This window comes from Mandrillus leucophaeus, unplaced genomic scaffold, assembly GCF_000951045.1.
Source record: "Mandrillus leucophaeus isolate KB7577 unplaced genomic scaffold, Mleu.le_1.0 Scaffold381, whole genome shotgun sequence".
NCBI classification, from domain to species: Eukaryota; Metazoa; Chordata; class Mammalia; order Primates; family Cercopithecidae; genus Mandrillus; species Mandrillus leucophaeus.
The window spans coordinates 14,244-31,481 of NW_012104043.1; the positions used below are offsets into that span (position 1 = coordinate 14,244).

The 17,238-nt window shown below is 37.6% G+C and overlaps 1 protein-coding gene across 3 annotated transcripts in view; it reads left to right on the forward strand.

Annotated features, from left to right (window-relative positions):
- FAM13A (family with sequence similarity 13, member A) overlaps positions 1-17,238 on the forward strand; it is a 54,578-nt gene that overhangs the window by 12,451 nt on the left and 24,889 nt on the right. For 2 of the 3 annotated variants that reach the window (XM_011990718.1, XM_011990719.1), the window contains exons 2-4: positions 877-953; positions 1,345-1,387; positions 9,757-9,904. In XM_011990718.1, coding sequence (XP_011846108.1) covers positions 880-953; positions 1,345-1,387; positions 9,757-9,904 — 265 coding nt within the window. In that variant the 5' untranslated portion in view covers positions 877-879. Of the gene's footprint in view, positions 1-522; positions 954-1,344; positions 1,388-9,756; positions 9,905-17,238 lie in introns of those variants that run through there. The other variant, XM_011990717.1, reaches the window with a different exon arrangement.

Genomic DNA, 17,238 nt, shown 5'->3' on the forward strand with positions numbered 1-17,238 from the left:
TCCCTTCAAGGAAATGGCTTACTTATTCTGTTCCAGTCACCTGAATGATATTTAGAAAGCATTGGCCATATTCACAGAGGCAGTCAAAAAAATCTTACATATATGCCTCCTGGTAAGCAGTAACCCTACCTGGTCAGCTGAAAATGCATACTATTCAAATTAGGTTTTCTGTCTTTTTCCATCTTGGCTAATATAAAGATTAACATTAAATATTGTAGAAAGGTTCTTAAATTTTCATTTCTGTTTATAGATATTTTACAGCTTATGTATAAGCTACATGTTACTCTAGATAATATTAGCAGTATACACTAAGTATGTATGTGTGTGTGCATATATGTATGTATGTATATATATACAAATGTGTATACTCCACCTTCAATTTTATCAATATACACTGAATATATATAAATGTGTGTATGCATATGTATATATACATTCTTAAACATATATATATATATAGAGAGAGAGAGAGAGAGAGAGAGAGAGAAAATGTTACATCAGTTTCTGATGAGATTCGAGGTCAGATTCCTCAATTCTAAGTCTGACCCACCCTGATTCTGTAACAATCTGGGTTTTGCTATTTAGCTGTCCAAAGTGGATAATACCTAAGAGAGACATTATAGGGCACAATGGCCATTTTTGTGATGCTGTCACATATCTTTGTTAAAAGGATGATAAAGTTCAATAGACAATTCTATGAAAGTAGGATATAATAAACTGTCATAATTTTACTAGTTTAAACAAAGATAAAAATATGAGGACTAGAATTAGTTTATATATACATATTATGTGATTTTTCTATTTTAAAAAAAGGAGGGTCTGCATTGCATATTTCTTACCATTCCTGTTGGACAACCAATAATGGTTCTGTTACAGAATATGGAAAGTCTAAATTCCACTCGATCTCATGAGAGAACCGGACCTGATGGTTTTGAACGGATGTCCGATGAAAGGTAATTTTAGAATTATCTCCTAATATTCTTTCCAAGGGCAGGAAAAGGTTATTTTCATGTAATGCAATGTGAATTATAAGAACTAAAAAGATTGGATTTAAAGGACTATATATTTACCAGCAATATTTTATAGCAAGGAAAATGCTTAGAATAGAAAATCTATCACAGTGCTATTGAAGGCAAATAACTATAGTCATGTTTATTTGTGTTTCCAGTTTGCTTTGTTTTGATTAATTTTTCGTTTTGTGTTTTGTTTTTGAATTTTGTAAGTATTAGGCTTAGAGCTACTCAACATACTCTTAAAATAAAATTATAATATCAATGGATGAAAAACATTGTTATAAAACAAGTAGATATTTTATGATTTTGTTGTTGTTGCTGTTATTTATAGGAAAGGAGGTGAAAAAGATGGTGGACACACTCAGCATTTCGAGGTGAGTAACTAACAAGCAAGAGTAAGACTGTGATGGAGCTGTTCATACACTCTTCAGTGTCCCTCTGAAATATTAGTCTGTCAGTAAGGGACAATGAGCTAAGTAATATGACTGTGATTGATTAGAAAGGCAAATACCAAACTTAAAGATTCCTTGAGAAATCGTAAGAACTCCATTATTTTCCTTTGTGAATTATTTTGTTTTGCTTATGATGATAAACTTTAATAGCACAAGAATTTCTCTTTAGATTTTCTATAAAGTAAAACAAAACAAAAAGTCAAAGCTACTGGTTTTATTTTCCACAATTTGATGCATTTTTTAAGTGATTGAAATATGTAGGTAGTGAGTCTTAGTCACAAGGATTAGGTCATGAATCTTCAAATTAACATAAATTCACTTTGAGTTACTTAATCCAATTTGTTTGCTGAGTTTTGTCTCTCATTTTAAATAGACATTGGAGATAAAAGCCTCTCACCTCCCTTATGTCATCTGTATCTTCAAGTTTGATTTACTTCCCTGGCCTCCCACTTGTCCTCCAGGCATCACCATGCTGACCCAAGTATTTGGTTTCCCTTTCTCCCAACTCCAGCTCCCATTCAGTGTGCCGAGCATCATTTTTATTTCATGTATGTGTATGCAATCTACTACGTCCAGATACTTCCAACTCCACCTTCAATCTTATCAGTTTTGCTTTTCAAGAAGTAAAGTTTTTCTTAACCCACTCTTAAATTCTGACTGTCGATATAAAGAGAACATTCCCTCTAACGCAATAATTCTTAATCTCTGTTGGGCACTGACCGAATTCACTGATGGATTTAATCAACAACATATATTAAATCCTACTAGGTACAGGTACTGTGCTAGGAGCTGTGATTTAATGACAGCCACAGTCTATTCCCCCATGGAGTTTTACAGCTTAAAAATCAGAAAGCTACAGACCCTCTTAGAAAATTGTATTATTAAAAAATGTGCATGACACCAATATGGCACAAGTATACATATGTAACAAACCTGCACGTTATGCACATGTACCCTAGAACTTAAAGTATAATAATAATTTTTAAAAAGTGCATAAAAATCCTAGAAATTAATCCCCACTCCCTGAACACATGCTAATGCTCATATCTACTGTATTCAACTCTTGTCATATATATACTTCTTCACTAGATAATTTAGCCAGATAATAGGAGGGGAATGCTTCCTCTTTCTGACCCCACAGCTTCTGAGCCACTTTTTTCATCTATTTCCAACTCATTTATGCTTCCTTCCTTGGGACCCAGGCAACAAGCTGACATTCTTTTCTTATCTCTAGGCATCTTTTTAAAGATCATGTTTCCCCCATGTTAGTGTCATGTTGTGTTTTGTTTTTTATGGTTTTATCCTTTCACTGCCATCTTTCTCCACTCACAGGAAGCACCTACTCATCTCCCATCTAACATGATTTTAAAGAAAATTGCTTTGCCAGTCTCCTGGAGAGGTCTTCTCAGTTCTTTCCTTTTGTGCCTGTTATCTTTTATGAGGTAAAAGGGAATAAAAGTAACTTTTGTGGATGGACTTCATAGCATTAACTCATAAATTCCAAGTAGCACACAAACTAAATGGCAAACTAAACTGAACTCAGTCTGCCTTGGTCTTTGGTGGACAGCTCCCAGGACAGTGGATGAATCATGGGGAAACAATCTCACATCCTTCTTCCATGTGCCAAGTCCTCTTCTTATGTGTGTTATCCATGTGCAGCCACCAATCAGTGCCCAGTGCCACTGCTGGCACTGCTTAGGCATTCACTAATAATAATCATTGTCATCATGATGGTTTTGGTTAGGAGATAAAATTAGGTGGTGAACTAAAATCTAGACTAAGCTCTCCATGTCACCTTTCTATCACAGCTGCACCAAAGGAGAAAAATAAGACATCACTACACAAGATTGGGATGATTTCTACTTGTGAAAGCATGTGCTTCTTTCACTGAAGGAAATTTATTGTGTTATTATCCATGAAAGACAGTGAAAAGAACTGTTTTCCATTTTGTAGGGGTTTTTTCTTTGTTTCAGTGTGCTGTTATTTACTACTTTTTAATATATGTAGTACTTCCTAAAACTTACACCACCCAGTATTTAATCTGGTTTTCTAGTAAAAACATCAATAACCTTTCATTTTCAGTGATGAAAAATAAGTCTATACTTTGGTTACTCCTCCTAGAGTTCTGTTTAACCAGTATTTATTTTGTTTCAGGTCTCATTGCATAAGATTGAGATGTCAGATTTTACATGTCCACTATTGAATATATATTGTAATATTTCTAATTTTGTTTTCCATTAAGATAGACTTCGTCCTTATTAGTATTGTGATTTAAAATTCTCCTTGTAAAATCTCAGATTCATATAAGATAACATAGCAAATGACAGCTCTTGCGGAAAGGTGATTTTTTGGGGGGGACTACTGTTTCCATTAGAATGAGGAACACTTGTTTTCAGCCTCAGAAATGCTCTTTAGAGACAGGCAGAGAGAGGCTTCTCTTAGATCTGCGGCTCGAAGGCAAATGAAGTTACAACTGTGACCCCAGTTCTTAAATAATCAGTTTGCAGCCTTAAATGTGTTTTGTTTGAAGGTATGTGTTGAAAGTGAACATGGGCTTATCCCTTTATTTCATATCTTTTTAATTTATTTTAATTATGCAACTAATCTCAGAAGTTCTGAGATCTCAGATGGGCATTGATCAATAATAGTTACCCATTTCTATTTCATGAGTTCCTTATGTGGTTTGGATTAAAATTTGTTTAGTGACACACTGCCAATGAGAAAAAAAGTCAGGAGTCACTTTGAAATGTCCAAAATTAAAGTACAATTTCTTCAGGTAGGTTCAGAAAGGCTGATATTTTAATAAAATATCTTATCTGGGCAATATGAAATGAGATAACATGAGGAAGAGCCTAGCACACTGCTCCCTGGGCATGCAAAATCTACAGTCTTTGTTCTTCTGTGTATTTTTAAACTCTTTTAACAAACTACAAGTATCCAGAAGATAGGTAATCCTTAAAACTAGCATTTTCTAGATTCTAAAAGATATCCCTGAAATTACCGATTTTCAGAGTTCTGTTTCCAAGGGAGTTTATACTTTACGCTGCAATTTAATCCCTGTTTTCTATGATGAAAATATTTTATTCTTCTCTATAAAATCCAGAATATTAAAACTAAAACCTTACAATGAATCTCTGTTGAGAAGTCAAAACAAGTAAGAATTATTAACTACATGTGAGGGAATTACATTATCTGGGAGAGATCATTTTATGTCAGAATTACAAGGTCAGTGAAGTGTTAAGTTCTTTCAAAATATTTTTACATTCTTTATGCTTTCTAAGCCTACTGCTTAAGAGAGCTTAGAAGCATACCTTTGATAACAAACAAGACATTCATAATTTTAAAAAAAGACTAGTTCCATGTTTCTTATCCTGCTTCAAAACAAAAAGGAAAAGAAAAAGAGAGAAGGAGAGAAGACAAGGCTTTTCAATCAAGACTGAGAATTAATATTAGTTATCACAAGATCTTAAGTGCAGGCTCTTATTTGCCCTGAAAAAGTGAATTTCTGAAAAGTATTTATGAAATGGATGACTGTTATTTTGACTTCACTGTTTTCATGGAAGCTTTAGGACTTTGTTTTAATATTATAACCAGAAAAATTAACAAGCTCTATTTACTTCACATTCGCTTCCAAATCAGTCCAATAGCCAAAGCCTAATGAAGCTTTGGAGTTCACATAGATTTTGAAAATTTATGTCTACTTTTCCTTTATTGTCAGGCCAAACAAAAAATGTTTGTGGTTCTGTGTAGTTCTTCTGTTAATACTGTCGTTTCTTCCTATGCAAACTGCATTATATGGCATATTTTCTGATATTGTCATTCCTGGCTCTGATAAACTATTAGGCCACTTAACTATATCCTGTGCAGGGCAATAGAAGGAATAAAACAAAAATTCGCCAACTATTTGAAGCCAGAGAAAGAACAGGATCAAATAAAGTCTGAGGATAGAAAAAGGTAGGTCCAGCTGGACAGGGATAAGTCTTGGCAAAGATTAGACTGATAGCTTCATAATTAATGGCTCCTTGACCTGAATGTGAAATGTTACCTGAGGCCCCAGGAGAGATGAGCTCTCTTTATATTTGCCCCCTAGCATCCTACGTTTCTTTTATAACACACATGATACTTGGCACTTGTATGTTCAGTGTCTCTCTCTTGCACTAAATCCCTTATCTTGCTTGCTACTAATTTCCAGTGCCAGGGACATAGCATGTGTTCAGTAAACACTTGCCAAATGTATGAATGAATGAATGGGAAAGGAAGGTAGGGTATAAATGGAAATAACATTGTTTATAGTTCCTATAGGCTGTTTTATACACACTTTTCATTTTAATCCTCACAAACCTTACAAAGTCTTGTTCCTGTATTTGAGGGGAAAAAAAAAAAAAAAAGCTAAAGTTCAAAGACGTTTACTCACTGAAAGTCTTGCAGCTAGTAAAGCTGGTGTCTAAACGTGAGTCTCTGCCTCTAAAACCCATCCTAATATGCCATACTGTGTTGTCTCACCTAAAAGCCAAACACTCGATTTGTTTCAATACACAAATATTTGGTGTGTTCTCATATAGTGCAGCATTTTTGACGATGTTTAGCATATGACATCACAGTACAAGGATCTTGGAGTTGAAAATTGTGAAATTAATTTACTTACTTTGTGATTTAACAGAAGATATTAGACATGTAAACAACAAAAGTGGAGACCAAAAATATTTTTATATTTGAGAATGCCTTTGACGTTTTAACCTTAATGATCTAGTAGGAGAAATAGATAATATTTGCAATACTATGTGAAGAGCCCTGTTAGAGAGGGTGGTGCACCTGGGCAAGATGCTTCACCCAGACTGCGCTAACATTTGAAGGCAGGGCGGTTTTTATGCTAGTGTTTACGGAGCCTGAAGTACTTCACCATGGGCCATAGGACATAGGACAGGCTCCCTGGCACCCACATGCACAAAAAACCATCAGCAGCCTGCAACCCCAGGCAAGACAACCCTGTCACGTCATAGACCAGCAGGACCAAAAGTTGGGACTTGGGCAAGTAAGAAAGCAACCTCAGGGATTGATGGGAGCACAGCAGGACAGGGCCAGTCTGTACGTGCGTTTCCACATGCAGTTGGAGTGTGCTGTGCTTAGGGTGTCCAGGGCTATGCCAGCTGGTGTAGGTTTGTGTAGGAGGGATCTCTCCACTGCTGTACCACAAATCAGCCAGGAAGTATAGAAGCTCATGTAAGTTGACATAGGTCTATGATGTGAATTACCTAATGCCTCATTATATATGACACATCCTCACCCTCTGTATACAATGGCTCTGGCCATCCTTTCCTGGATTCCAGAAACAGTGACCTCTGTACTATTCCTGAAACACAGAAAAACTGACCGTGCCCCAGAGCCTTTGCACTTGGCTTCTTTCTTCCTGGAATGCTCTTTCCACAAATGACCCACTTTCTCACCTCCTGTCACTTTATCACAGAGACCATCCCTGAGCACTCAATATAAAACAGAGGCCTCCACCACTACCACCGACATCCCTCTTACTTTATTTTTCTTTTATTTGTTATATTCCTTTATTTTTCTCCAGAACCCTAACAGTTTTTCGTTAACTGTCTTCTCTGTAAGACTCATTATGACAGAGATTTTGTGTGTCCACCATAGTTTCACCAGTGTGTGAAAAAAACATCTAGCAAATAGTAGGTACTGAAAAATCATTTCTTTTGAATAAGTTTTGTCTTTGTATCTCTAAAGACATAATAGGCAGCCCTATTATGAAATAATATTTTTTGAATATATAAGTATATAATATTTAGCCCGGTATATAAGGCCTTTCACAGTCCAGCATCTACTTAGCTGACACCCCTGTTATCTGCCATTCCCCCTTCTTGTTCTAAGCACTGGTCACCCTGAAACTCTTCTCTTGCTGTAGCCAAGCATGCCACGCTCTCGTGCCTGCATCTGCACTTGGTATTCCTCCTTCCTTCTGTGTGATGTGCCGTCCTCCCTCACCCCTCCAGCCCACACCTATCTGCCCCCAAATCAAAATTTCTGTTGCTGATTCATGATGGATGCGCTAGTGGCTCTTTTCACTAAAATGTTTTCATAATGCATTTGACATTGTCTTCCATCCTTTGTTGCAGTATGCCTCCCCTCAAATTGCAAATGTATTTGCTTTGTCTCCAATTCCTCTCTCTAGCAATTCTGAGGCGTGCCGGTGTTTTATTCATTTGTCTTCATATGGTGTCAGATAGTAGTAGAGAAAGAATAATGGCTTTCATTTGTGTCTCTCCTGCCCCAGACATCATGCTAGAGGCCCTTCATACCTTCTGACAGATCTTCGAAAGAACTTTGCAAAGTTGGTATCACTTATATCATTTTAAAGGTTAGGTAATGGAGGCTCAGAAAAGGGAAGCAACTCAGCCAGGGCACCAGGCTAGTAAATGTCAGAGCCACACTTCAAACCCAGGTCTGCCTGTAAGCAAAACCCTTGTCCTTTCCATGGCATGATGACATAAATGACTTGATGTATATTCCTCGTGAAGGAAATACCATACTTGAAAAATGAAATCGTATTTCTAGTATTCTTTTTTTGATGCCTGTAAAGGTAATGAGCATTTTAAATCTTTTTGAGAAAATGCCTATTTGCTGTATGCATATTCTCACTCTCTTTTGCTTTCCCCCGCCTGCACCCCTGCTCCCCCACAACCCAGGCACACACACAATTGGTGACTGAGTGGCTTTGTAACTTAAAAAGCTGAGAACTAGATTTGGGCATTTAACCCTGGTCCACTTAGGCTTTAGCTTCAGGGAAAAATACTTTTTGTGACATAAATGCCTAATCTGGCTTTTTCCCCAGTAAACAAACTGCATTTTTAAAGTATCTTAAATCTCCAGATTTACTTGGCATTTCTATAAGACTTTAGTGGCTCATCAGGACCTGAATGATGGTATTTCATTTTATCCCAAATGTGAAGAAAATATGTCTCCATGCATCATTTCAGGGAAATATAATAGTAGAAAGCCCTGGCTATTCCCTGATGATTTCAAAGTGGGTTGGAGAGCTATTAAAAGTAGCTGCAAGTCTTAAGTAGTGCTTTAAGCATAGGAACGTTTCTCATACATTAACGAAATCACTTTTGATTTCCAGATGTTTTTAGTTTTTTCATTTAATTATAGTATATTTGCCAAAGTACATTTGTAGTTACTCCAAAAGAAGATCTTTTGTACCCATCTGTAGTACTTAAGGAATACATTTGTGAGCAAACTGTTTCATAAACACTTTTGTTTATAATTGTATGAGACAGGGAAGACTGACAGTGGTTGAATTTACGAATGACCCAGAGAAGAAGGTTTAAAAAAAATTAATTTCAGTGCAATTTGTTTAAACATAAAATTATTGATGTGAATATCAGCCTTTTGGGGAGGATTTCTCCATTCCCTCAGATGTCCTAGCCTGGTGTAAGCAAGTATAGCCAAGTATTTAATATTCAGAGTAGATGAATAGTAGGAAAACAAGTGACAGTTGCGTATTTGTAAGACATGAATTATGCATCACTGACTTGCCAGCTCTTGACTTTTTACTTAAAAAAAAAAAAAAAAAAAATTGCTCCCTATGTAATTTTGGCTCATTTCCAGAGTCCGTATTCTTTACTGCTAGCTGAGATGAGACACCAAACCCCGGTGCTGTTTGAATTTGCGCAAACAATGCTTTAATACCCAGAGCTCCTCCATAAATAGTCTGTTCTCCCAGTACTCAGCGAGAAAACAACCACAGGAAATCTGGGAATGTGCAGCTAGCCCCGCTTAATTGATCTAAGCAGCCAGGGCTGGCAGGGGAGCTTTCACGTACACAGCCTCTGTTCCTGGCTCGCAGGACTGTTTACCTAAGGGGCAAAGAAGTCCACCTGCGAAAGACACCATGTTGCTACTACAGCCTTAGCAACAGCAGTAGCCCGGTTTTCATCGTTGTTGTTTACAGTCAGGAGAGCCATACTCCTTTAAGAAAACACCAAACTCCTTTCCCTCATTCCTGGCCCCAATCAGTAATCACCAAGACTGTCAGCTGCCTGCAGTTATCGGGAAGAGCAGCCTGGGGAAAGTTAAAGGAGCACAGATGGACAGTTGCTTTCTGCATGCAAGTGGCCAGCTAGGATCCGGGGGGCATCCAGCCATGATTTTTATTTCTGTGCTGGATGCATTAGCAGCTGTGGCTTGGAAGGTTTTATCCTGAAGGAGTGGAATTGCTGCAGACGTTTTTGGGTTTGGGCAAACAGTAGATATTTGGGGACATTGTGCTGTTATTGCAGAGCCCCACAATGAAGATCCAGGAGCATCCTAGCCTATCTGACACTAAACAGCAGAGGAATCAAGATGCCGGTGACCAGCAGGAGAGCTTTGTCTCCGAAGTGCCCCAGTTGGACCTGACTGCATTGTGTGATGAAAAGAACTGGGAAGGTAGGGTTGTCTGATACTTGGATGATTTGCCATCATTAAAGCATATATAAATAAGCACAAATGAGAGGCATGTAACCGTGTGAGAGTGTGGGTGAAAGAGAGAGCTATGCGTGCAGAAGTAACTGCATTTCTAAATGACTGAAAATCCTTGACCTGGCATAGGAATACCTCAGGGTAAATGTTGCTGAGGGCGGCTGCAATCTAAGAAAGAAAATACGCTTGCCCTTCATCATAGTGTCACCTTGCAGGCCTTTTATTTTTCTTTGTGACTCACCAGGGGCGCTGATATGTGCGTGTCTTTTCCCCCTCATAGTACCAAGCCGAGTAATAGGGAACCCGTGTGCTCTTAGGATTTCTACCTTCTGTGGCGCGATCTTCCACTGCTGCATGCCAGCCGCCTGCCTCTTTCATGAAATCTCCTTCCCATTTTTCAAGAATGACGTTTTGGTTTGCTTTGTTTCTATGTTTGTTTTTATGGATAGATTTTTTTTTTTTCAGGTTAGCAAATTTAAGGAATTTGCTTATCAGAAAGAACACTGAATACATGCATCTTACTGAAAGCCTGTAATACAGTGAGTGCTTCAGATTTTCTAGAGACTTTGGTGAAAACGTTAGAAATGTACTTGCGAAGAAGAGAGTAGCCTTGTCAAAATTGTGTTTCTAGGAGGATATTGCAGCAGTTTTATCTAGCTGCTTGTTCTTTCATTATCCATGTGTCTGCATCCAAACACATACCAATGTGGATCCAAAATAAATGCCAGTCTACCTCTATACAGTATGTGCGTGACGGCTGCAAGGAGGGAAAAATTGTGCACCTGATTCCAATACAGCAGCATGACTTAACACAATGACTTACCGGGGGTCTTAGCTGTGAAAAATCAGTCCCGTTTCAGCACGTGGATCTCCTTGTCTTCTCTCCCTACCCACTTTCCCCTCTTTTTTAATCCAAGAAGTTATGTTAATGACGTTAGATGAAGGATCAAGAGGAAAGCTGAAAAGACCACCAGGTGAGAAGGAGTAAACTCCATTTCTGGCATCCAGGGCTTCAGTGAAAACAAACTATTTTTTACTCTAGTTCTGTCCTTGCAATCTAAGAAACCTGTTCTAGTTCTTTTTATATAATTAGGCAGTGGATCTGAGATTTTGTCAGACATTTTCAGCTCAAAAGGCATTCACTGAGCAGCAAAACGCAGGGTTGTTTAATTTGTAATTTCAGTTATATATTCCTGAGTACCTTTATGTTCTTTCATTTTTGTGTACTGTGAAAAAGTCACATATTAGTTTTTAATTCGTACGTTAAAAACAACCTTTGCCCCCACCTCCCCCAAAAAAGTCCCATAGTAGTCACTGTTACCCAAATAAAAGAAAAACGTAGTAACCAAAAACATAAATGTTATATTTGCACAAGTCTTAGTGATATGGTCTACACTAAAGCTCTAGATAAAAACTAGGATTTTTGGTTAGAATTCAAATTAGCCATATTTTTTCTTTCTCCTAAAATGGACTCAGTTTGTTATTTTTATCTTGGTTAGTCATAAATGTATCGTCTCTCCCAGCCACTGAAATAATGCTAATATAAAGCTGAGAATACTCTTCAGAGTGACCGCAAGCCAGTTTATAGTTTCCTTAAAGCTATTAACATAAAGAATTTTCCTTCAGATTATAATTGAAGGAACCAACATTTTATTTTAGAAATCTAGATGGATTTTTTTTTAAGTTATTGGAAAAAAATACATTGCATTTTGATAGGCTTGGGAAAGTGGATTGTGTATTCCAAGTAGTTTTTGAGATAACTTGCTTTAACTTTTTTTATTTTTGTTTTGCCAATTACCGCATTTGTTATTGAACGTACATATCTTTAAAATCTACATGAATTCACACTAAGGCCATTCTGATCATTTGGTTACTGCTTTCAGTGACCTTTTTTTTTAAGCTTATGTACTTATTGTAACTTTAGCATTAATATAGCTATAAGGTCGTAATTAGCAAAAACCACCTGAACCAGTATCCACCTGCAAGCCCCCATCACCAGTCTTCAAGCCACCATCCCCTCTTTTGTTTGGTTGCTCCTTCCCATCCCCATACCATAGCTCATACTCTCACATTCACGTGGAATCTTAGAATATCAGGTGAAGCAATACTTACTGCAGAGGCGAGCACCAGCAGGCTATTCACTAAGTACTGCCCCTCCACACGAAAATGATGTTCATTGGCTTCTGGGACTCAACATCAAGGAAACAAAAGGGAAATGAAACTAATAAATAGATTCCATAGGACATGTAGAATGGAACCCTCACAAAGTGAACGTAGGATCCGAGTCTGGTCATGCTTATTGGCAAATACTAGGCGTACTTTATCCTTTTTAAATATACATAGCTGTTTTATTATTTGCTTTATCCATATGACTGTTATTACTAGGATTTCCTTTCACCAGAGTTAAATGAATATACAAATTTAATATACTATTCTGTGTTATTTAAAGCTCTTCAGAGTTGCATAATTAGAATGTTCCCAAGCAGTCAATTATGTTGATTTGAGGATACTCCTTGTGTAAGTACTGGGGTTTAAGCAGTCAGCTACTCTATTCAATATGTCCTGATGAAATTAAATTTAAAGGGGCATTTTAAGCCAGGCATGGTGGTCTGTGCCTGGAGTCCCTACTACCTAAGGGGCTGAAGCAGGAGGATCACTTCAGCCTGGGAGTTCAAAACCAGCCTGGGCAACATAACAATTCCCCATTTCAAAAACTGGGGAGCTGGGTGGTATTTTTAAAAGGGCATAAGATACTTCATATATCTAAAACATACTGCTTGTTGAAAGTAACTTTGGAAAGGAAATTCGCTAAAAGTATCATAGAAAAGCAAGAGATCTCAAAAGACCTTCCGCTTGAACCTTCCTGTTATACAGATAAAGAATACTGAGGCCAAAAGAAGCAAACTGATGATTCAGAGTAACAAAGTCTCCTCACTTCCACTTGATGCCTCTTTCCAAACAATGTCAGTTTTATATCCTTACAGGCAACAGATCAAAGTAGTTACAAGCCAGATTCCCTGGGTTCAAATCCTGGCTCTGCTGCTTATCAGCTTTACGACAAGTTAGTAAACCTGCCTTGGTTTTCACCTTAATTTTCCCATCTTTAAATAGGGTGGTAACAGTAGGTAATAATGAATAGTCGATACAGTAGTATCTATTTAATAAGTAATGCAAGGATTAAATGAGCTAAAATATGCTAAGTGCGCAGCACAGTATGGGCACTTAGTAGGTATTATGTGAGTGTTAGTTTTATCTTCCATAAATCTTTCCAAGTATAGCTTCAGGAAAAGACAGCCTAAGTTTGCCTTCTTTGAAACCAGAGTGCAGTTTACCAAATGGCCATGGATGACTCTGAACACAAGAGGAATCAGTATTACTAGGTCCTCTACAGATTTACTAAGGATTAACCACGTCACACCAACCTCCTTTCTTTGATATTATTAATACTAGACTCTAGATTAGGGAAATGGTGCATTTGAAAAGACTTCAGCTGGGCCTCTGACAGGGCCTTAATGATAGCCTGACTGTCAGAGAAGCAGGAGAGAAGACAGGTGGGGTAGTGAATTAGTAACTGATGAAACAACTGTTCTTAAATGTGCACATAAGTGGATCCAAGTCAACTCACACGGGGGTATTCTCATTAGGTAAAAAGTCCTCAGCCCTATCCTGTTCCACACATTTATTAATGATTTAAATGGAGCTACTAAGGGCTTGCTTGTTAACTTTGCAAACAGGGACAAAGCAGTTATATGAAATGTAAGGATTAAATTTGTGATTGATAAAGCTGACTACTCTAGTTCTTCCTAACTCTGATAGTTTACAAGACTAATTGAACAATTTAATAGGACTAACATTGTTCTAAATTTTGGAACACTAAAAATGTTATAAAATTCTTTCAGGAAAGAGCCTCCACCATGAGGCTTGTATCTTTCTATGTCTGGGATGTCCAAGTACCTCCTAACTCAGCTGAGCAGAAAGATGGTTACATCTTGCCAAGGAGTAATGGCTCTAAATAATACAGTTGGAAAGGAAATGTGGAAAACATCAGCCCCCTTAATTCTGTGCAGATTTCTGAGAAATAAATCATCTCAATAGCCGGTTTTCTTTTGTATAGTAAGTGGATCCAGCCAGCCAAGCAGAGAGTAGCTATGTCCCAGTGACCACGATAGCATTACTCAGAGATATGTCCCTCTTTCTACAGAAAATTTCCGTTATATCCATGTGTACTATGGAGTCTGAACTGGAAGTCCCCCAGGGCCTAGTCTTTTTTATTACTTCAGTAGCAAGCATGCAGCTTTTATCTCTGTTATTTCAGACCTGCTGCGATGTCAACTGACCTGGGTGGATTAATTTTTAATAGAGAGGCATGTCATACTTATGTCCAGAGTTCACTGTGACAAGACACATGACTAGAAGCAAAACTAACTGTATACAAGGAACTTTGGTCTAGATATGAAAATGCATTTATTTTATGTGGTGCTTTAGCAAGACAGTCCAGTGTGAAGCCTCACATGCCTCTTGTTTTTCCCTTTGAATAATTTTCTTGCAACATCCCTGTCTCTTTCCTTGCTCTAGCATTGCTAGTTAAAATATAAAATATTGCCCAAAGTAGCAACTGGGAATGGTAAGTGAATACATTCTCAAATCCAGCTCTCTAGGCAGGCGGTGAAATTAGACCTATTACCTACCACACTACCTTATTTAGTTCTTTTTTGTTGTTCTAGTTGAGTGCCAACTATCAAAATGTGAGCCTTGTGCTTTTAGATCATTTCAAACTAAAATGGGGAACAGTTTTACTGATTCCTTAGTTATAGTGAACTGTGTATTACATGTCATTTTATAACTCTTTTGAATAGAAGCCTTAAACTATAAGACGATCGAATAACAGAAAAGAGAGAAAAAGGGGAAAATCATGTAAGCATCTTGTGTTGCATAGATGAGAAACCTTTCACTTCTGTTCTACATGCATACCTTTTTATTAAAGTCGAAATTTCATATAGTTTTACATTTCTCATTTTAAAATAAGTGAATTCATTCACCCTAACTATATGCTTTAGGAGAAAATGTCACTGATAAGCTAGAATTACTGCAGCTGTGTATTTCCTGTATACCACGGGAGACACTAGGAAAAGGACACATTTGATCTCCCTGTCAGTGAAGCAATTGATCAAGAATAAAGCCACAAAATAAAGCTGTGTTAACAAACAAGAAAACTGATGGATGGCCCTGCCATTAGCCACAAAGCATCAAATAATGATTATTCAGTTCCATGATTAGCATTTTATAGTGAATTCAAGATCACAGTTTATCTTATCTCACACACTTATAAGTAAATATTTGTATACACAGAGACCACCTAGTTGAAAACTTAAAGAAGAGTTGTAACATTTTTAAGGAAATATTCTGCTAGATTCTAACACATTAAAGGGCTTCAGGATGTAAGGTAACACCTTTTAAACTAAGTTTTTATGAATAGAAACGTCAAACTAACCAGCACACTCAAATGCCAATATCAACATCAGACTTTGCTTTGCCAAAGCCCTCTGTCCCCAGGAAGGCTTTGCTGCTTTGCCACTCTGCGGTGAGCTTATTTTCTGCTGCATTACTGTTCGAGCCATCTTAACCCTTTCCCTCTCCTGGGGAAAGTCCTTGCAGAAAATTACGCGGTCTCATGAAATATCATGACAGAGAAGATGCAAGCTGGTCAGTTTAATAGCTCCATTTTCTGCAGCTGACATGTTTTATTTTTTCTAGGGGTTGCTTTCCACTCCCCCCTCGTTACTTCGCCTCTCAGTCCATTTTCTATTCTTTTATGTTGGCAGTTTGAGCTGCTTGTGCCCAAGTCCTACCAGTTAGAAGGAGCAGACCGATAATGTTAGCACAAATGATGAAACAACTCCTGTTCGTCTCCAGCTTTCGCCAAGCACATCTACTAGCATGTCCTCTGCCACTTTTTGAGCCTCAATAGATACGAATCTGTCTTTCACACTGCTTTCATTTCTCAGAATGTTTGTATTTTTGTCTGCATTTCCAGATAACCTAGCTCTCTTTAAATTTCGAGAACCTGTGGACCTCATTCCATATAAAGTAATTTTTTAAATTAATATGCTTATCCTCCCTATTATGTGGGATCTACAAAAATCTCAAAGCTGCCACTCTTATGGAAGCACTTGGCACATTCTAAGTTGTAGCATGGATCTGAAAGTCAGGAGACTTAGCTTCTAGACCCACCTCTTAGGGTTTCAGTTTCCTTATCTGTCAACTGCCGGGTCGGATCAATCGTTCTCAAACCTGGCTGCACATGAGCATCACCCGGACAGCTTTTAAACTTGTGTGTGTGTGACGGGCAAATATCTGGACCCTCACCTAAATGTTGTTGACTTGGATGGTGTGAGAAGCCTGCTTTCTGGTAGTCATTTATATTTCCCTGTATGACTTCAACGTGCGGCCAGGATTGAGAAATCACAAAATTAGTTGAGGTATGAAGTCACACCCAGCTGTAACATTCTAGGATTATCTATTTTTAAATAGAAGCCTGAATAAGCACGTATTCAAGATAGTTTTGCACATTTTATAGTATGATAGGTAGAGGAGCAACTGTTCCGTGATTCAAAGTCTAGGAATCCCAGAATTGAAGATCATGGCCAAATTCTAGCCTTGTGTAAATCACAGTAATCCACAAGTAAATTTAAAGCATAACTCATTTTATAATGCAAACATTACAAATGAAATACCTTATCTCATCGACATCTATTTTTTAAATCTTTTAGATGGGTTTTTTTAAATGAGGAAAGGAGTCTATTGAGGTGTCTTACAGTAAATAGAAATAAACAATTGCCTTCTTCCCTCCCTAAATGACAGATCAAGATTCTGTGCTGAGCATGTTATTTTTTTTTTAACAGATTATCTAAACTGATTTGTACAAATTTGTCCTTTGTAAGGTGTTCATTTTTCCTCTGTTGGCTAATTTATGTATGCATCTCACTCTAACTGGAGTCTTGAGCAGCTTCTGAAGTTTCGAGCGCAAAGCATGCATCTTAAATGTGCTAATCCCAACACACTTAAGCAGAAGCACACAAAACAGCTTACTGGATGACCTCAAGGGAAGTTATAAACTCCTAAATACATAGGCTCTCTCAAGATTGATGTGGTTCCTTAGCTTGACTCCTCAGTTGTTTAGTGAAGGCTGTACAGCTGTGATGCCAAATATCTCCCCCATCAACACATTTTCTTTTTTTTTTTTTTTTTTTTTTTGACAGAGCCTCACATCCTCTGGAGGGGAGGGACACCTGTGTCCTCAC